We start from the raw sequence: 21,313 nt of genomic DNA, 5'->3' as shown, positions 1-21,313 counted from the left end.
TATATATATATATATATATATATATATATATATATATATATATATATATATACTTGAGATTATATGAGATCAAAGGTTTTTCATGAGACCCGTAAGACCAATTCTCAACCCTTGGATTAGATCTACAATCTGAACATTCATGATCATAAAATTGTCACGAGACTTCTCAATAATCACAAAATTGTCATCGTGCAACTTTAAATCACTAGCTTATAAAGTTGATCAATGAACATACATTGGTCTTACAGGTCTCACGAAAAACCTTTGGTCTCACGTGAACCTAACCCTACACACACACACACATATATATATATATATATATATATTAAAGTATAATAATTAATTTACTAAACTTAAAGTAAACAAAATTAAAAAAAAATTAAGATTAAATTACAGAATTGGTCTCCATGGTTTGTGTGATTTTACGATATTAGTCCCTTAAGAAAAGACAAAAAAAAAAAAAAAAGCTCTCAAGGTTAACGGATTAACCGGATGGTCGTTAGAATGAAGGACCACCTCGTCACAAAACAACACACCACGAGTCTTTATCTGTAATAAATTAAGTTTAAGGACCAAGTTCATACAAACCACCAAACCTTAGGAATCAAATCCGTAACTAACACTAATAAATTAATTAATTTTATTAAAACAATTTTTTTTATAATATATAAATAAATATGTTGAAGATCTCTAAATAATATTTTATTTAAAATTTACCCATTCATAAAAATTACTAATAAAATAGTAATTGATGCAATTAATTCATGCAATTAAGCTCCCCAGTTTCCATATGACGCATCCGCACCCTCACCAAACCTTCTCTCTTCGTTCAGACACTTTTTTTTTCCATCTTTCCGACCATCAGCTAAAACCTAGGGTTTCTGATTTGCTCTCTGTTCTAAAATTCCACCATTGTTGCTCTGCACTCCTGCATATTCTCCTTCTTTCCGCCATTTTCTTCAACTTTTCAACCTCCGATTTCAAACATTTTCACACTCTTTTCTCAACATTTTTGTCTTCAATTTTGCATCGATCACTGTTGCTTCAGCTCAAGGTTTTTAATGGCGAAGACGAAACCCGGGAAGAAAGATTTAGATTCCTACTCTATCAAGGGCACCAACAAAGTCGTTAGATGTATATCTTCTTTCTCTCTACATCTCCCTCTTTACATAGATATGTTTGTGTGTGCCTGTGTGTTACAGTGTGTGTGTATATATATATACCAAGCAAACACTCGGAATCTTGGTTGTTGACTGTTTGTGGACTTGTTTAACTGCTAGAATTGTGGACACACAAATGATGCTGGGAAATGGGAATGTACTTTTTTTGTTTAATAGCCATGAATCGTGTTTGTGTAGCTATATATATATATATATGTATGTATGTTTATGTTAGGTTAAAGACGTTGATTTTTTGGGAGCTTTGACAGTGCCTTCGACTTGTTTTGGCAGCTGGGGATTGTGTTTTGATGAGACCGGCTGATTCGGATAAGCCTCCCTATGTGGCACGAGTGGAGAAGCTTGAGGCTGATCACCGGAACAATGTGAAGGTTAGGGTTAGGTGGTATTACCGGCCGGAGGAGTCAATTGGAGGGAGGAGGCAATTTCATGGTGTTAAGGAGCTGTTTTTGTCTGATCATTACGATATGCAGAGTGCACATACGATCGAAGGGAAGTGTATAGTTCATTCTTTTAAGAACTACACAAAGCTCGACAATGTTGGTACCGAGGACTATTTCTGTCGCTTTGAATACAAGGCTGCTACTGGGGGTTTCACCCCTGATCGTGTTGCTGTGTGAGTCCTCTTTTGATTTCTGCCATCTAGAATTAGGTGCTATAAAGTAATAATTGTTTTTTTTTGATATATGAAGGTACTGCAAGTGTGAGATGCCCTACAACCCGGATGATTTGATGGTGCAATGTGAAGGATGCAAGGACTGGTATATCTTGTTACGGTCCTTTTAATTTGTCAACAATTACATGCTAAAAGGCTCTGACATGCAGAAAAAAATGCTATACACACACTTATCTTAGATTGCTAAGGATAAAAAAGAAAATTTTCTTTTTTGCTACCCCTAACCATGCTACAGACAATGAAGTAGGACAAAATACATTCTTGAAAATCTTGTATACAAAATGGTTATATCTAGTCAACTATAATTCTACTAGTGTAGCTATGATATCATTGCCATAATAAGAAAACTTACCCTACAACCGTTAGTACATAATTTTCATGTACGCAAGTAGTTCACTAGATAGTTGCTTGAAGAGAAAAAGAAACAAAACCATTTCCTTAACAGTGACGTATACGATTAAACCTTCTATTTTGCAAAGGTGGTTCTGCTTTGCTTAAATACCTAGTCATTAAAACCCTGAAAATTTTAAATTCCATATTGTTTACTTAGAAATAATATAACAAATCTTCTGTATACGGTTTTTAGTTCTGCATGAGAATTATTGCCCAATACGGTTGTTTCTTTCTTTACGTGTTGGTTTGTAAAGTTCTTCTCTATTACTCTACAATATCAATTCTGAATATTAGCTGTACGTTGCAGGCAATATGATAATAGTTTCAATATTCTCCATGCTTCTTATTTAGCGTATTGCTTCTTATAAATCAAGCTTTCAGACCATCCTAGATCATCAAACATAACTTTTCAGGTACTACCACTGAAAAGTCGTGGTTATACATTTGAACCTTGAAGATCTCGACTATCTTGGCAAGATAGTCAATCATGATGACCAAGGGATCCCCTGTTGCTTTTGATATGCTTTTAGAAAGGCCAACACATCATGAGTTGAAGTATTGTTGCTTTGTAGAACAGTCAGCTTCGCTTCACTTCTGAATATAGGACAGAAAATGGCTTCTTGTTGCTGTTTTAGGAACTCTAAGAGTTTAAGGGAATGAATGCTTACCCTTCCCTCTTTTATACGTACATAAGATAATGTATTTTACTTTTACCTTCCTATATTTCCTTCTTCCAACAGTCCCATGAGTCTATATTTGTTTATTAAAATTAAGAAATTCTAATGACAAGGTAAGATGAATGCACCGAGGGAATGAAGATATGATAAACTACTTAACTGGGAAGCGATCAAGAAACCAATAATATTTTCCTAATAGAGCATTAAGCTGCTCTTTTGCCCAAAAACTAAAAAGCTTACTTATCAGGGGCCCCACCTTCCTTATTTGCCAATATTAGTTACCAATTCTGTGATGGTTTCATATGTTTGAGTGTTTGCATCTGGAACAATAATAGTAAATGTAGGACTGGTCAGTACAGTGTTTCTTTGTGTATGTATTCTTCAGTTTTGGGTATTGAGTGGTAAAAGTTTTCACATATTACGGCTATAATATATTCTCATCATCAACTGGTTATATAGGTAGTGCTTTATCAATTAATTATGATCCATAGCTATTTATATCTTAGCAATGTCTTATAATTCTGTATGTTGTGAATATAATCTTGTATGCTATGGGTGATTGTTCTATTATATTACCCTTTGTAGAGAGATGCGATCACATTGTCTTGATTAGCATATCTAAGTGAATTCTTCTATACGCACATCTTGTTTTATTGTAGGTTTCATCCATCTTGTATGGGTATGACAATTGAAGAGGCGAAGAAATTGGACCAGTTTTTGTGCTCTGATTGTTCCTCTGATGATGATGGAAAAGGATCATTGAACTCGTTTCCAATATCACCATCTGCTGAGGCTAAGGTGAGAAGCCATCTATTTTCTATGACACAATTGGCTTTATTAATTGCTATTTTTTGCCTCCTGCCCGGGTTACACTACTATTCAATGCTGTCGATATGGTTGTTTGGTGGTGGTCGTCCAGCCACCATCAGTGAGTCTGTATCTTCTATGCCAAACTAGTCTTGACGTTAAGCTATTTTTATTTTATCTGTGAGCATTGGGTGATTTGGCTGTTCTTGTAACATCTTTATCATAAATTACTTCTTTTAGATCGACACATTTATTTTCATATTGTTCTTTTGATGGTGCATTTGTAGGCCACACAAGTGTGACAATTTCAATTAGGCCATATGACAAATTTTGGCATGGAACTCAGGTATAGGTACCAAAAACCCCATTCCAAAATTGTTGATTTCACCCTAAAATTTGCAAGTAAATACCCCTTGATATTTTGGAAGTTCTTACAATAAAGTTAAAATGGCCAAAGTACCCAAAGTACCCCTGTTCTTAATCCATTTTCATCTTCATAACAAAACAGAAACAAGAAAAACACAAAATTGAGAATAATGACCACAAAAAATGATCTTCATCTTTAGAATAGGAACATACTTTCGTCCGGATTTTGAATTTTGGGTCGCTGGAGACAAATTTATCCTATGGCCTAAACATAAAAATTGACCATCTTTCTATGGCCTTAAAATGCATTAGTATTACCCCTATTCTTTACTGTAAGATGTCATTTTCAAGCTCTGTTAACGTTTATCATCTTCAACATGTCAATCTGCTCATCACAAAAGAAAATGAAAAGGTAAAAAACAAGAACACGAAAGTCAAAAAGACAAATACCATGGTTTCCTATTCCCAGCAGAACGAACATAACTTGCCAGCTATTGTGTATACTCCAAATCATTTTCTGGAATTTTGTTGATGAAAATTTGTGGGTTGTCATTGTTAAAACCAAACCAAAGGCGCCCAGTATATTTCATTCAAAGTAGGGTTTAGGAAGGGTATGAAGTATGCAGATATCAACAGGCTAATGAGACTAGAAAAAGTCTAAAGGTCATTTAGCTGTTTGCTGTTGATTTCTAGAAAATATCTGTGTTCTAAAGGGCTTGCCATGGTTCAAGGCTTGTGTCTCTCGCCATGTACATGATATCCGATTTTTTTTTACCTTTTAGTGTCTTACATTTTAGTTTTATAGTATTTAATATAATTTAAATTGTTCAATAGCATTGACTTGTTAAGTAATAATAAAAAACATATGTATTTATACATAATTATATGTACATGGGTTGGGTTCAGGTGGTCTCACGGGTCTTACGAAAACAACTTGGTCCACAAGATACCAAGTTATATACATATATATATATATACACACACACATGTTTGCTGCCATAAATCATGCTTTGAAAAACGTTGTGGTTTCTAAGGCTTGACCTTGCCGCCATGCCTCGCCTCGCCTCTCCTCATGCCATTTAGGACCTTGGAAAATAGTTGTTGAAAGAATGTATATGTTTGTTGTTTGCAGGTGGAGGTGAAGCGCAGAAAGCGATAGGGGTGGAGTGGTGAAGGAGGTAATAGTTTTCTTTGAGTATTAACTCCAGCAGCCCTTGTTGTTGTTGTTGTGGTTGGGAAGTGTACAGTTCTCGGATCATCATGAAGCCTTTTTTGTTTAAAGTTGTGTGAAATATATCTATCTCTGTGTTTTCTTGATGTATGCTTCAGCTAGACTCTAATGGTCTCTTTTCTCTTGTTACAATCTATAACTCAAGCTTAGAACAACTAACTTAGAGACAATGCAACGTTATCGATCTTCATCTTGTGTTGTTGGTTCGATTTTGTGATTCAGCTTCTAGTTTCTTCTGGTCGGTTCTTCAGCCATCGCTTGATGATTTTGATAACCGAGGGGCCATTTACCAAACTCTTACCGGGTCACTTACCCTATCTTACCGGATTAATGTGGCAAGGGTCCAGAATCTTATTTGGTAAGGAGGCAGACAAGGAACAATAGTCTTACCCGGTAAGGCGGTAAGTGAAGGTGATGAGTCTTACCTTGTAAGATTGTTTCACACGATGCCATTTTTTTTTTATAAGGGTGTCCGGGCCAAAGCCCGACTAATCCCCGGCAAATTTGGAGGCTAAACATGGCCTCACTTAAATGTCGCCAACACTCCCCTCCCAGGGCTCGAACTCGGGTTCATGACTATGCCATGCCCAAGCCTTTACCACTAGGCTGGAAGGTCTTTGACCACGATGCCATTTTGATGGCCAAAAATCTTATAAGGTAAGATTAGTAAGAGTGACGACTCTTATTGATAAGCGCTAATGGCCCCTGAGAATTTGAGATTCAAATATGAGGCTTCCTTAACCTTTTTTAACCCTTCTATGAGTGTCTTTTGGTTAAACTACCTTTTTGTCTGATCCTTTTTAAATCCATGTCCTTCTTAACATAATAACATTACTTTTATAAACATGAATTCTAGAGGGCTGTTGGTTGTTAGAAGTTCATGGATTTAAAAAAGTACTTTTCGAGAGGTCAATTATTGTATAATACAACTTAATGAGCTTGATGGTTTGGGTGGCTTATTCACATCCATACAAGAGTGTCTTTTTAAGGTTTATCATTAAGCCAAAATGGCTATATGAAATAAGCCAAAACCCATCATTTGTCCCAATTATGTCACTTTAAATAAATTAATACAAAGACAACAACACATTTATATCTAAGACAAACAACTTTAACCATATATGATTTAATAACCCCCAAAATGCATGATTTAATAAAAAAAAAAAGTGAAATAATAGGATTTACATCTTATCTTCAATCCATTTGTAGGTGATTTTTGGTTGGTGAAGCATTGAGGAATTGACTGGAGTCAAATGTGACTGTGGCTTTGACTTGTGTGGAAAGAAGAGGCAGCCAGCCACTTTCAAAATGGGTCGACAGAAACGTCAAACTCTGGATTGTTAGAAAAATTTGACCTTTTATTATGGGGTTACATATGAATTTGCCCCCTCGCTATTCCTTTTTTTATATTATTATTATTATTATTATTATTATTATTATTATTATTAGAATGATACTTGTGTAATGTAGCAAGATACATTATTCTTTTTAATGTTTCGTTTTATTTTTTGTCTCTGTTGATGGTTTATGTGACTTTGAGAAAGATAATGTTTTTACTTTTAAATAAAAATAAATTTTGAAAAAATATATCGATATTAATATCAAATTAACTATTTAAAAGTTCACGACAATTTCTTTAATTTAATCTTTTATTATAATTTAATTTAGTTCAAATAGTGAAATAATTTATTTTTGACTTAACAATTAAATTTTTATAAAGATAATGATTCTGTTATAACTAAATAATTATCCTAATTATATTTTAGATTTTCTATATTTAAAATGGATATTTATCTGTAGTTAGTTACACGAATTTAAAAATTAAGCTTTAGTAAGTTGTACTTACGTAAAATTATTTGTAATTTTGAATTTCAAGTAATATGCATTAATAAACAGTACTTCATGTGCATTTAAGTCCGTCACTAGCAGCATCCGAATCGTTAAGATGTAAATTATAATATTTGTTTTTCAAGAGGTACTGAAGTCTAAAATTTTATCTCACTTCTTATTGATATCAGATGATGCTGATATCAAATCGACTGAGAGAAAGAGAGATGAACTCGATCAGAATAGGTTTCAACATATATGATTATGAGGGAGTTAAAAAGCTAAATAAGAAGATGATTTATCTTTTATCATTTTAGATTACAATCAAAGTTTTTCAGTTCTTATTTAAAAAAAAATTAAAATGATAAACCTCTTATCTAATAATACTTAAAAGAGGGCATTAACAAAGAAGCCCTTTAAAAAAGTTATTGGGCGGGAAAATATGTATAATTAAAAAAAAATATATATATATATATATATATATATATATATATATATATATAATTGTTGTTGGCAATGATGAAAAAGTCATGTAATATAATTAACATGTTTGTGACAAGTTTAAAGGTATCTCATTAAATATAATTTATAATTTAAATGGTCGCTAATCAAAGTTTGTGCAATGATTAATGATGGGTTTAGTGATGCTAATATCAACCACTTATCTTAATCACTTAATCTAAGTTGTAATCTATACTATATTATAAAGTATTTGACAAACACTCTTAAAAACATTTTTTATGCATAAAGTAATGTTTATTAATGCATGTTACTTAAAACTCAAGATTACAAGTAGATTGTGCGTAAAGACAACTTATTAAAGCTCCATTTATRAATTCRTGTAAYTAACTGCAGATAAACATAATCAAATAYAGGATAAATATYTCATTTTAAATATAAAAAATCTAAAATATAATTAGGATAATCATTGAGTTATAACATAATACTTAATTATTATATTTATAAAATGTTATATTATTAAACCAAAAATAAATTATTTTATTATTAAACATAAATTAAATTATAATAAAAAAAATTACATAAAAAATGAGAACTTTTAAATAGTTGATTTGATATTAACATTGATATATTTTTCTTCAAATTTTTATGATATCTTCAAATTTATATTTTATTCAAAAATAAAATCATTATTGCTTTCTTAAAAACGCATAAAATCGTATTATAACATCGACAACGACAAATAATAAAATAGAACATTAAAATCGAGATGTGTCTCGTTACATTGCGCGAGTACTCTCCTAGTATTTAAATTATGAATTCAAATCTAAACCTAGAATTATATGATGTCAGATTGTTTTTATGAGATGTGTGAAACTACATAAATTAACATTGAACTTTCACAGTAAAACAGTGCGAATGTAAACCTTTCATAATATTTTATTAATATTGGTATATTAATGAATAGTTTAGAATTTTTTTTAATTTATTTAATATATTTATTAAATAGTTTGAAAGTACATTGCTGTAATAAGAAAAATTAAAAGTACAATCCTATAATAAAAAAATTTATGTAATAGATTGTTTAGGTTCTTTAAATTTAATCAATAAAAGTCAATGGTTTAATATCATCACATCTTTTTCTCATCCTACACGTCCCATATCATATGAAGGTCCAAAAGTGTCCTTGCCCCTTCGATTTCTTCCCCATCTTACCCTTTCTCCTATCGTCTCCACCCCTTATCCTAACAACCGTCTTCCAACACGAAATTCATGGACCCCCTTTCAACTCCTCTCGACCTCCCATACTTTGTTTGCCTCCTATTCCTGCCTTAGCAACGATCACACATACGTTACCACAAACTCTACTCACTTTGACCTTCTGTCTTCTTCTACATCCAATAATCCTAAACACTGGTCGTATCCGAAACTACCATCTTCTTCTCCAATATACCAACTCTGGTCCCCTCTGACTTCGTTTTTTGCTTGTAATATATATATATATATATATATATATATATATCCCAGTCGTATATGCATAATCAACAAAATGGGTGATTTTAAATAAACCTCCTAGTAACCACAAGAGTGGTGTCTGATTGGTTTGAACTTGACTTCAAAGGTCAAAAGTACCAGGAGGTCCTAGGTTCAAATCCAATGAGAAATAAAAATCTTCTTGTGGCCACGGAGGTTCAAATGCGGTGACTTCGGGCTATCTGCAAAGCAGGTGGTCGTCCTAGGATTAGTCGGCTTGCATAGCGAGTTGGATATCCAAGTTAATAAAAATAAATAAAAAAATAAACCTCCTAGTTCTTTTTAGGTACATAGTGTTCTCTAATTTTACTCAAAAAGGGATTCGAACAGTAATTTTATTTAGCGACAGAGGTTTTTCAGAAAATTACGGATAAAAGTAATCATATATTTGGTTCCATCTCATCCCATTAAATTAAACAAGCATTAGCATTATTATTTTTATACCTTAATTAATCCCAACTCCTTCTCACTCTTCCCTTGGTCAGACGCCATTGTTTCTCTCTCTAGAAATTGATTTTGAATTCAAAGAAGAATAAACTTTAGGTTTTCGAAAGCACACAGAAACAACTAACCACCCTCTTCTCTGATTGCTCTAGGGTTCCTTTTATAATCTGTTCACCACTTCTCCCGTTGAATTCATCATCATCACTGTATTCGTAACTTCTTCCTTTGACTTCATATGGTCCAGGTTCTGTTTTCTCTTTTCTGATTCCAAGCTCAGCATGATTCGATTGAAGTTGAAAACCCCTCAAATTTCATTTCGTTTTGACTCTCACAGACTTTAAGCTTACAGCGATTTCCGTGTTAAAGGTACGAGCTATTATTTGTTAGGGTTTTGAAGTTTGAATTGGTATGGTTTTTGAAATGAATGTAGTTTGGGGTATTTTGAGGTTGAAACTTTGATTGATTGGAGAAAAAGGGGTTTAACGCTTGTTTTCCCGGGGAAGATGATTAAGCAAATACTAAATAAGCTTCCTAGGAAGCCATCTTCGAAATCCTCACACAATGATGAAGGGAACAATGCAATGGATTCTGCTGCTATAAATTCGACTGGTATGGGTGTTAATGGCGGTTCTAAGAGCAATTCATCGTCTGGTAGAAGCTCCAATTTGAGTTCGTCTAAATTGAATGATGAAGCTAGTAAGAAATTAGGTACTCTTGGGGCGACCCAGGTGGTGCAGGCATTGAATCATGCTTCTTATGAAGCATTGCCTAGTTTTCGAGTTGTATCTAGTTCAGAAAAACACAATCTATTCATCAAGAAGTTGAATATGTGTTGTGTAGTGTTTGATTTTAGCGATCCGTCCAAGAATTCCAAAGAGAAAGATGTTAAGAAACAGACATTGCTCGAGCTCGTTGATTATGTTTCATCGGTTACCTCAAAATTCAACGAGGTTACAATGCAAGAAATGACGAAAATGGTGGCTGCTAATTTGTTTCGATCTTTGCCAAATGCTAATCACGATAACAAGCTTCCGGATTTATATGATCAAGAAGATGATGAATTTAGTATGGATCCATCATGGCCACATCTTCAAGTTGTCTATGAATTCCTTCTTAGGTTTGTAGCTTCATCAGAAACAGATGCTAAACTTGCCAAAAGATATATCGATCATGCTTTCGTGTTGAAATTGCTTGATCTCTTTGATTCCGAAGATCAGAGAGAAAGGGAGTATTTGAAGACAATCCTGCATCGTATATATGGAAAGTTCATGGTTCATCGTCCGTTCATCAGGAAAGCGATCAACAACATCTTCTATCTCTTCATTTTTGAAACTGGGAAGCACAATGGGATAGCTGAATTGCTTGAGATTTTGGGTAGTATAATTAATGGGTTTGCTTTGCCTCTGAAGGAAGAACATAAGCAATTTCTTGTTCATGCTTTGATCCCACTCCACAAGCCCAGATGTTTGTCGACATACCATCAGCAACTCTTGTATTGTGTTGGTCAGTTTGTCGAGAAAGATTTCAGGCTGGCGGATACGGTGATTAGAGGATTACTGAAATATTGGCCCGTAACTAATAGTTCGAAAGAGGTGATGTATCTTAGTGAATTGGAGGAGATTCTTGAAGCTACACAGGCTGCGGAATTTGAACGGTGCATGGTCCCTTTGTTCCGTCAGATCGGATACTGCCTCAATAGTTCGCATTTCCAGGTACCACATTTAGGCCATGTTTGACAATCACGAGCTAACTTATTTTGAGCTTGTTGAAAAAGCCCGTTGGTTAGCCATAAGCTAGCTTTTTGAAAAACTACTTCATCTAGCTTTTCATCAAACTCAAAAGAGGTTTTTTTCACTTTTTGCCAATAATTTCCGTTATATTTTTCCAATTAATTTTCCAGATAGATCATTTTACGTTGCATCCATCTTTCCAACTAGTTTTTACTAAACATTAATAATTGGTTGTTTGGTTGTTTTCCATTAAGTCATGTATGAATAAAGTATGTTGGTGTGGATTAATCTCTTTGTATAGATTAGGAAGGTTTTTGTTTGTGTGTATTTCTTTCATAAATGGAAGGAGCATGTTTTTTAATTGGGAGGGGGCAAGTTTGAAAAAACTTGGCTTTTTTGCATAAAGCTCCCCCTAGAAACTTACTGGATAAGCCACTTTCTATATCGTTAAGCAGTACCAGATAGTCATGCATAAGTGACCGAATAAGCTGTGAGTCCCATCAAACTCATTAAGCTACTAACAAACATGCCCTAATTTAGCTGTCAACTAGTTTGCCCTTATGCGTTTTACCTTGTTTGATGTTGATGAATTTGGCATTGACTTAGAGTGGTGGAATTTGGCTCTGATATCATGTGAGACTATGTGGGACCCCATTAGATTACTTTCCAAAAGAATCGGGTTCCAATATATCTTGAAGAGAAATGATCCAAGTCTAGTTGACGGGAACTCCAACATAATCCATTTACACTTGTATCAGTAACATGTGAGACAGATCCATTCAAATGTATACGATGATTTCTTTCCGTGTGGTCGTAGGTGGCAGAACGTGCATTATTTCTATGGAATAACGAGCATATAAGGAATCTAATAACTCAAAACCGCAAAGTGATTCTGCCCATTATCTTCTCACCTTTGGAGAAGAACACACGAGGTCACTGGAACCAAGCCGTTCAGAGCCTAACGTTTAATGTCCGGAAGATATTTTCAGACGCTGACGAATCGCTATTTGAAGAGTGCCTAGTGAGGTACCAACAAGATGAAGCCAAGCAGAAGGAAAGCCTCGCAAAGCGACAGTCAACCTGGAGCCGCCTGGATACCATAGCTGCCGCTAAAGCTTTGAGCATCGAGTCTGTGGTCATCTCAAGGTTTGCCTCGTCTGTCACCATGACCGCCGCCGCCGCCGCCACCACCACCACCACCACCACCACCGCTATTTCATGAACTGGTGCCAGTTGAATTTACCATCATTGATCAAGGTTGACTTTTGCAGAAAGGCACTTGATTTGATCTTGAAAGCTTGGGGTTAATATGAAGGTTTTACTCTTTGTATCTCATTTTGTTTTTGTTTTTGTTTTTGGTTCATTCCTTGTGTGTTGTATGGTCTTGGAGGTGTTTGTGATATAAAATTATTGTTAAAAAATGAGTAGAGGTTGTCATTACACAAGAATCGAAACTTCAGGGCCGTTTACCCAATTGCTTACCCGTTAAACGCTTACCGATAGGAGTCAACACTATGATTTATTTTGATACGTAAGATTTTAGTATATCAAAACATATCGAATGCAAAAACTTACTGGGTAAGCGCTTACCTGCGTAAGAGTCGTCATCCTCACTTACTGGGTATGACACTCCATCATTCTCATCGCTCTTACCCGGTAAGATTTTTGGCACTTCTCATGTTCATTCGATGAGGAAATTTATTCGGTAAGCACTTACCAAGTAAGTCTTGTAAACGGCCCCTTCATGGTGTTAGCTTAACTGACAGTAGGGCTTGGACTTGGCGATACTCCGTAGAGGTCAGCGGTCATGTCCTGCAGGGTTACTGGGATTTTCCTGGCTGTTCTCTAGGACCTATGGAATTAGTCGAGATATACGTAAACACAGTGGTTAAAAAAAGAAAAAAGAACCAAAACTTCCCCCTTCTCGTGTGAAGGTCTCCCTTATATCATTCACATTCATAAGGGTGCGTTTGTTACCCTGATAGAACGAGACAGTTGTTTGGCGTTTGGTAGGACATGATTGTATGTTAAAGAGTTGAACAGTGAAAATAGATGACGAGTGTCTGGTCGAATTGATCGGGTCATGTAGGAACGAGGAAGTCTACCGATCTGTTAAGATGCATCAGCTGCATATATCACTGCATTTTCACTTGACACCTATCGTAATGATAAACAACTCGTCTCGTTGTGACCTCTTGAATTCTCAAAACTTTTGTCGCTCCGTCCCTGCAGGGGCAGAAAATCCATTGCTGTCTCCGATAAGACTAGTAAAAATGATTAATTTACTCCTAAAGAGTTTATTTTATATTTTATATGTTTGATTAATTATAGAGTGAATTACATTGGTGGTCCTTTGGTTTGTTCAAATTTTGGATTTGTTCCCTAAAACAAATTATCTACACTGGTGGTCCTTAACTTTTCATTTTCATAACATCCATGATCCTTCTACTTAACGACGTTAGTTAGCAACTGTTATGAAGGACTAATCGGTCTTTGAACAAACTATAAGAACCAAAAGTGTAATCTGCTATAAAATTTAATGTGATTCACGATTTTTTTTAATTTTTATTAGAAAATATTTATATATCTCATTATAAATCAAGTATCTTAAGTTAAAATACATATTAAATATTTATATTATTGTAGTGATGATTTTTTTTAATTATTTGAATAATTAGTGTTTTTAATCTTATTCTTAATCTATAATTTTTGTTTTGTTGTTATTCTAATTATTTGTAGTTTGACCATAAATTAATAATCTCACGTTAATCGAACTTAATTTTCAATATTTTGTTTACATATTTTAATTCTTAACCCAAAAAATATGAGACTCTATCTTGATTTACCTTTTTTTTTCTTTTTTTGTAACTTAGAGGCCGTTTACCAAACGCTTACTCGGGTAAGTGAACATTAAGTCACATTACCTTACCGGATGAATATGGTAAAGACCAATAATCCTACCCGGTAAGAGCGAGACAAGTGCCAAGAGTCTTACCCGGCAAGTGAGGGCGATGACTCTTACCACGATAAGCGCTTATCAGGTAAATTGTTGCATATAATACCGTTTTGATGAACTAAAATGTTAACTGGCAAATAAATGACAGTGTTAAATATTACCGATAAGCGTTTATCGGGTAAGTGTTTGATAAACGGCCTCTTAGTGAATTTTAGACTCCAATTTTTGTGATATTTAATATTTATTTTTTATTGCATCAATTAATTTTTTTTTCTATTAAATTGATTTTTTTGCATTAGTAAAAACAATTTTTATTGTGGTAATTTGGATATTTTTTATAAAATGTTCAATTTGATATCTGAATTAAAAAAAAACAAGATTTGAAATGAAAAATAGATTTTATTGCATTAATTTTTGGAAAAAAACGAATTTTAGTTATTTTTCTATAAGCATTTTACAAGTTGATTCCCCAAAACAAGAATCAGGTACAAGTTGGTTCCCCAAAATGACGATTTTGAAAGTTAGTTCCCCAAAATATGAATTAAGTGAAAGTTGGTTCCATTTTGGTGTAATTTTTTTTGTGAAATTTAATAGTTTTAAATAAATATTTTTATTAATATGTACATTATATTAAGAAATTTGATTTGTGATTTTAATAATAAAATATTAAAAAAAACGGTGTATCATATTAAATTTTAGAATATATTACACTTTGGTCCCCATAGTTCGTTCAAAGACCGATTAGTCCTTTATAAAAGGTTGCTAACTAATGTCGTTAAAATAAGGGACTATGATTCTTATGAAAATGAAAAGTTATGGACCACCAATGTAGAAAATTTGTTTTAAGGATAAAATCCAAAATTTGAATAAACCACAAGGACTACTAGTGTAAGTTACTCCTATTTAGATATAATTTATTAAATTATAATAAAATAAATATTTTTACAATAAAAATATCATTAGAAAGTTTTCGTTAAGATGATTAAAATGACACTAAAATAATAAATATAAAATTTATTAATTTTCATATTTTATTTGATACCTTTTATATATTATTTTATTCTTATTAATATTTAATAAATTATATAAATTTATCAAAATATAAAAACATATAAAAATAATGTTTTAGGATGATAAAATGAATGTTTAAAGAGAATAAAATAAAATAAATAAAATTTAAAAAAATGAATAAAATGTAAAAAAATAAATGTATTTGATGTAAAAAAAACTCATTACAGGTAAATTTGTCATTTTACTAGATGACACATCTATCAGAATTAATAACTCAGTATATAAAGTATACACGATGACACATCTATTAAAATATTTTGAAACATTTTAAACCATCGATACAATAGACTCACTCGTGGAATTGCTTTTATCGAGCATATTTGCAATTACTTGAATCTCAAAATTAGGAATGATACACTTACAATTTGGGACAACTTCAAGAAAAGTTGCTCGATTATACAGCTGTTCTTGATATAAGATAATTTAACCATTATTATTAAAGATATTGACATATGTTTATTGTATTTTTCAGGTGTTTTGAATTAACTGCATTGTGTATAGTTGACACTATTTAGTTTGTATCTGTTTGGGTTGATCATGTTTTAAACTTTGGAAATCATACAACAATTAGAGTTGAAAGCCGACATTCCAAATTAAAATTAATTTTTTGGAGACGCCACGAGCAGACTTACAATTTTTTTTATCTCATATTCATCACGTAATTCAGTTAAAAGACAGATTGATCAAAACAAGTTTTAAATATGGTAGAACTATAAGGAAACATCGATTTGGAACAACACACTTTCAAAAATTGCACTTGTTATGATTTTCAGTTAATATGAGCGGTCTTTCGATACTAGTGTATTTTCTGAAAATTATGATAGTAAACTGCATACAAGTCATGGGTTGCCATGTGCGCATGAACAAACATTGTGTACATGTCAATGTGTATCCATTCCACCTGATACGATAAATATATTTTGGAAAAAACTTGATTTCTCGTCATGTGTTTCCACACAAGATGAAGATATTCAATGTGGTTCTTACTATAATTATGATTATAATTATATTAACGTGGTTCATCGAAATTAATATAATTATATAAATTAATTAACGTTATATTATAAATTAGAGGGGAAAATGGAAAAATTATAATATAAAATTAATTAATTTATATGATTATAGTATAGATTCAATGTGGTTCATCGGAATAAGTTTCGTCGTAGAGAGGTAAGAGGAGAAATGAGAGAGAATATTTATAAAATCTCTAAAATGCTCTTAATTAACATTTTAAGTTAAAATTACCAAAATTATTAATTTCCTAATTTAACCTTTGATTTGTGGTTGAGACGGTTACCACAAATAAAACAGTTCTCATTTGATTAGGCCCCTATATGTATTATTAATTATTAAGTATGTATACATCTAACTTTTTTTAAAGTATATAAATTGGTATAATAAAAGAAAAAATGAAAGTATAATATCACAATAAAAAACAATTTAAAAATATATTGTTGTAATAAGAAAAAACGAAAATATAATGTCATAATAGAAAACAATATAAAGTATATTGTTGCAATATAGGAGTAAATTACTATGTCCAAACCCTGTGGTTTTTATTATATGTTTGGTTCTTGTACTTGAAATGATCGAAATGCCCTCTTAATTAACCTATTTATTAGAAAATCCAACGGATTTAGATACATATATATATATACACACACATACATATATACCAGTGGTATACCCGCAAGATGCAGCTCGTGTGAATCACAATTCTGAAACATTAGTTTATCCTTAAATTATATTTTGTGTGGTTATTTTGCAAGTCAACTAATATATAAAATTGAAGGTTAATACGGTGTATTAACAAGATCGGATGGAAAAATAATTGCATACGTATTGAGTTTCTAAACCCATATACTCAAAACTCATTACACAAATTTGAATTTAAATTTAGTTGAAGTCTGAGAAAACTTCCAAAAACTGAGACCATGAAACATTTTTGGGAAGATGGGTGTAAAGCTAAAAAGGGGAGGAAATAGAGATAGAAAGAATAAAGCAAAACTAAGACTTTCGATTTGGGTGATATTGATGGTGTTGTATTTAAAACTTGTACATCATGCTTTATGAGTTATAATTAAGAGATTTTTGAAATTTTGCATAAAATAATTGTACCTTGTGCTTAAATACTTGAACTTAAGACTTTGGTTTAAATGSTTATTAATGTAGTGTGTGTATGTGTATGTGTGTGTGTATATATATATATATGGATCTAGAATAGGAAAATTTATAAAAATAACCATTTTATACAACCTTTTGCCACAAAATAACAGAGTTTTAGAGGTTTTACGTTTTTGACCACCCAGATCTACCCTAAGGGCGATCCGTACACATATGGGGCGATCCGTACTTTTTTGGGGCGATCCCAAATAGAATTCTAAAAAAATAAAAAATTAAATAAATAAAAAAGTAAAAAAAAAATTCTTAAAAGACGAGATTACTGTTCACCTCGAAGACTGGGTTTGACCTCGCCCCCAGGGGCGATCCAGCCTTTTATTTTATTTTTTTGATTGTTTAATGGTATTTTTAATAAAACTGATACGTCATTTAAGTTGTATTTTTTAACTTTTTTAAAACCAAAATTCATGGGTAAAGGTTTAAAAATAAACCATTATAATTATGGAGACGCTAAAATTATTTTTATCTGTTTTGGGTTTCGTAAATAAGATATAATATCTGATTTATGAAATTTGACCTCTATTTTGTTATTTTGTGTTTTTTATTTAACAATTAAGGGATGTTTTTAGTAAAAATGGAAAAATACATAAATTGTGTATTTTTACGTATTTAATTTTAAATTTCATGGTTTTTCGGCGTGAAATAAGACAATGGTAATTGTGGTTACGAAAAAAAAATTAGCTGATTTTGGGAGAAAAAATCAGACATTATATCTGATTTCGCGGTTTTTCATGTTATGACACTCTATGACGTCGATTTGACGCCGATTTGACGATAAATTTTGTTTTATTACTTAACGTTTTATATAAATTGGCGGTGGGGGACCATAAGTCACCATCCATCCCCACCACCGTTCGTTTTCTCTGGAAAAATACTTTACCGCAATTTATATCGTTTTTTTTTTACGTTATGTATCTCTCTTGGAATAAACCGCCACTTCGAAGATACACACAAATATCATCATTTTGACGTGATTTCATGTTTTGTGATGGTTGATTGTGTTTAATGGGTTAAGGGTTGTGAGAGTAGAATATATGAGAAGAGAAATGAAAGGGAATGTGTGAAAAATTATGAAGTATGAGGTTGGTATTTATAGTGAAATTGGAGGTAAAAAAATTAAAAAAAAAAAAAGAGATGTACGGGTTTATATCTGATTTACGAAACCCAAAACAGATAAAAATAGTTTTTTGCGTCTCCATAATTATAATGGTTTATTTTTAAACCTTTACCCATGAATTTTGGTTCTAAAAACGTTAAAAACACAACTTAAATGGCGTATCAGATTTATTAAAATTACAAAAAAAAATAAAAAAAAATAATAATAAAAGGCTGGATCGCCCCCTAGGGCGAGGTCAAACCCGGTCTTCGAGGTGAACAGTAATCTTGTCTTTTAAGATTTTTTTTTTAATTTTATTTTAGAATTCTATTGGGGATCGCCCCAAAAAAATACGGATCGCCCCATATGTGTACGGATCGCCCTTAGGGTAGATCTGGATGGTCAAAAACACAAAACCTCTAAAATCTGGTTATTTTATAGCAAAAGATTGTATAAAATGATTATTTTTATAAATTTCCCTGCAGAATATTAGAACACATAAATCACAAAGACCAAGAATGTAATTTATTCTGAATATTTAATTACTAAAAATGATATTACATATACAAAATAACACATACATACAACTTTACTTTAATAATATGAGTGGATTACATTCTTGTCCCTTATCTATGATTGCTTCCTGGTTTTGGTCCCTATAATACATAAAGTACACCAGTGGTCTATTTTTCGTGTTTCACGATCCAATATAGTCCCTACCATTAACATCATTAGAAGAGGCTTCACTAAGTCAGCATGCACCCCTCATGTGGGGCATTTTTTGTCTGTTTACTCTCTTTCTTCCCACCTTCTTATTCAAACACACGGACATTTTATACGTATATAAACATCGTAAACTCAAGAAAAGCTCAAATAAACATTTAAAAACCTAAAACTAGAATGTACAGGAGAAATTCAGATTATGAACATTCAGTATCTAGATGAATCCCGATTTTGAACATTCAACGCAAAGATGTGATTAAAAATCTCAATCACAAATCCAAATCTAAACACAAAATCAATATCTTAAGAACATCAAAATATCAAGAACATCACTAGCAAATTTATATAAATTCATTGAAAAAAAAAACTGATATAAATTAGAGCTCTAAATCAAATCCCTAAAAAAAAATCCCAAAATCAAGAACTGATGTATCCTTTCCAAAATCAAAACCCCGATTTTGACTTGAATATGTATTTAGATCTACATCTGACCACCACTATCGTCACTAGCCTGCAGAAACAACCCCCAATCAAAACGTGCACAATCTGTCACCAACTATCACCATTACCACTGTCAGAAATTGAGAAAGGGCCAGGGGGAGTAGGGAGACGATCGGTTGGGAGCCTAGGACATAGCATGGGAAAAGACAACGAGAGAAAGAAGAAACCTGGGGGTGTTCGTTCGATGGTGGGGAAAGAATGAAACGTGGGGGTGATGCATGAAGGGTGGTTGATTTTGTCGAAGAACGGTGCATGAGGTAGGGTTGTCAGAGAAACAATTTGGGGTGGGAGGTCGTTATGGTGTATTATACGAGGGGAGACAGTATAATTAGTGTTTAATAATCTTTTATTTATTTTTATAATGTATAATATTATTTTACTTTTATACTTTTTAAGCAAAATAAAAGAATAGGTAAAAAGACTAAATTTTCCCTCATCATGAGGGGCATAAGTGCACTTAATGGAACTCTTCTAACAGTGTTAACTGGAGGGACTAGTTTGGATTTTTTTATTAATTTTTAGGGACCAAAATCAAAAAGCAGTTATAAATAAGGGATTGAGAATGTAATTCACTCCAATAATATTAATAAATATGTAATCTTTACAAGTTTATAAATTAGATTTATCAATAGTATTAAAAACAATTTTTAATGCACAAAGTATTATACATTTATGCACAAAATCTTAAAAATCTTAAAAACAACTTATAATGCATTAAGTACTACTACTTTATGCAATTAGTTTTAAAATCTCTTAATCTACAATTAAAATATTATATAGTACACGTTACCAATGCATATTATTACATTTTTTTTTATGTTCTTAAGATACTTTTGACACATTTCACTCAAACTTTCACCCTCTCATAACTCTATCTCTTCTCCCCATCCCCCAATGTGAGATTTAAATTGATATTCACTATGAATTATTAAAAATTCTCCCATTCAATTGTTCTAAAACTATAGATCTCGCTCTCGATCTCTTGATTCTTTGCTCTTGGTGTAAATCAAACACATTTGTGGAGTCGTTTAAATACGTTGGATTTTAAATATATTAGATTTTAAACTGTCATACAATTTTTTTTCATCGATAGACTGTAATTAAAACCATAACTTTTATTTTATTCAAATTGTATTAATATGTTTAGATCAATTGTAACTTATATCATCGTTAAATTTTCTCTAATAAAACCAATGAAACTTCAAAATCGTTAAAATTTATGACTCCCGCCGCATCAATAATACATCAAGTCATGTCGTTTCAATAAAATCTCGTTTTTTAAACTATAAACATTTAAATAAAACTAGAAGCGTACTCACGCAATGCAGCGAGATATATCGTGATTTTAATATTTCATTTTATTATTTATCTCATTCGATGTTATAATATGGTTTTATGTGATTTTGAGAAAGCGATAATGTTTTTATTTTTGAATAAAATATATGTTTGAAGATATCATAAAAA

General features: G+C 32.2%; 2 protein-coding genes across 4 annotated transcripts; both read left to right on the top strand.

Annotated features, from left to right (window-relative positions):
- The first annotated feature begins 819 nt into the window (after positions 1–819).
- LOC112508168 (chromatin remodeling protein EBS-like) lies at positions 820–6,713 on the top strand. 2 transcript variants are annotated; one of them, XM_025112948.1, is made up of 6 exons: positions 820–1,134; positions 1,452–1,794; positions 1,871–1,939; positions 3,584–3,722; positions 5,230–5,275; positions 6,538–6,713. In XM_025112948.1, exons 1-5 carry the CDS (start codon positions 1,062–1,064, stop codon positions 5,254–5,256), a joined length of 651 nt encoding a protein of 216 aa, XP_024968716.1. In that variant the 5' UTR covers positions 820–1,061; the 3' UTR covers positions 5,257–5,275; positions 6,538–6,713. The 2 variants fall into 2 exon arrangements, with proteins under 2 accessions (XP_024968716.1, XP_024968713.1); XM_025112945.1 differs by lacking the exon at positions 6,538–6,713 and having other exon boundaries at positions 5,230–5,521.
- Positions 6,714–9,726: 3,013 nt separating this feature from the next.
- LOC112506903 (serine/threonine protein phosphatase 2A 59 kDa regulatory subunit B' gamma isoform-like) lies at positions 9,727–12,746 on the top strand. 2 transcript variants are annotated; one of them, XM_025111229.1, is made up of 2 exons: positions 9,727–11,303; positions 12,139–12,746. In XM_025111229.1, the coding sequence occupies exons 1-2, from the start codon at positions 10,095–10,097 to the stop codon at positions 12,541–12,543; spliced, it is 1,614 nt and encodes a 537-aa protein (XP_024966997.1). In that variant the 5' UTR covers positions 9,727–10,094; the 3' UTR covers positions 12,544–12,746. The 2 variants fall into 2 exon arrangements, with proteins under 2 accessions (XP_024966997.1, XP_024966998.1); XM_025111230.1 differs by having other exon boundaries at positions 12,080–12,143.
- Positions 12,747–21,313: the final 8,567 nt, after the last annotated feature.

The sequence above is a fragment of the Cynara cardunculus genome, assembly GCF_001531365.2.
Source record: "Cynara cardunculus var. scolymus isolate 2C chromosome LG 2, CcrdV1, whole genome shotgun sequence".
NCBI classification, from domain to species: domain Eukaryota; kingdom Viridiplantae; phylum Streptophyta; class Magnoliopsida; order Asterales; family Asteraceae; genus Cynara; species Cynara cardunculus.
The sequence above is the reverse complement of the archived record's forward strand: the minus strand, read 5'-3'. Positions and strand labels throughout refer to the sequence as shown.

Bases quoted from the DNA above. Each gene is read 5' to 3' on its own strand.
- LOC112508168 (XM_025112948.1), top strand. From the start codon at position 1,062: ATGGCGAAGACGAAACCCGGGAAGAAAGATTTAGATTCCTACTCTATC. The intron at 1,135-1,451 runs GTATATCTTCTT...TTGTTTTGGCAG, and splicing joins CACCAACAAAGTCGTTAGAT to CTGGGGATTGTGTTTTGATG. The intron at 1,795-1,870 runs GTGAGTCCTCTT...TGATATATGAAG, and splicing joins ACCCCTGATCGTGTTGCTGT to GTACTGCAAGTGTGAGATGC.
- LOC112506903 (XM_025111229.1), top strand. From the start codon at position 10,095: ATGATTAAGCAAATACTAAATAAGCTTCCTAGGAAGCCATCTTCGAAA. The intron at 11,304-12,138 runs GTACCACATTTA...GTGTGGTCGTAG, and splicing joins TCAATAGTTCGCATTTCCAG to GTGGCAGAACGTGCATTATT.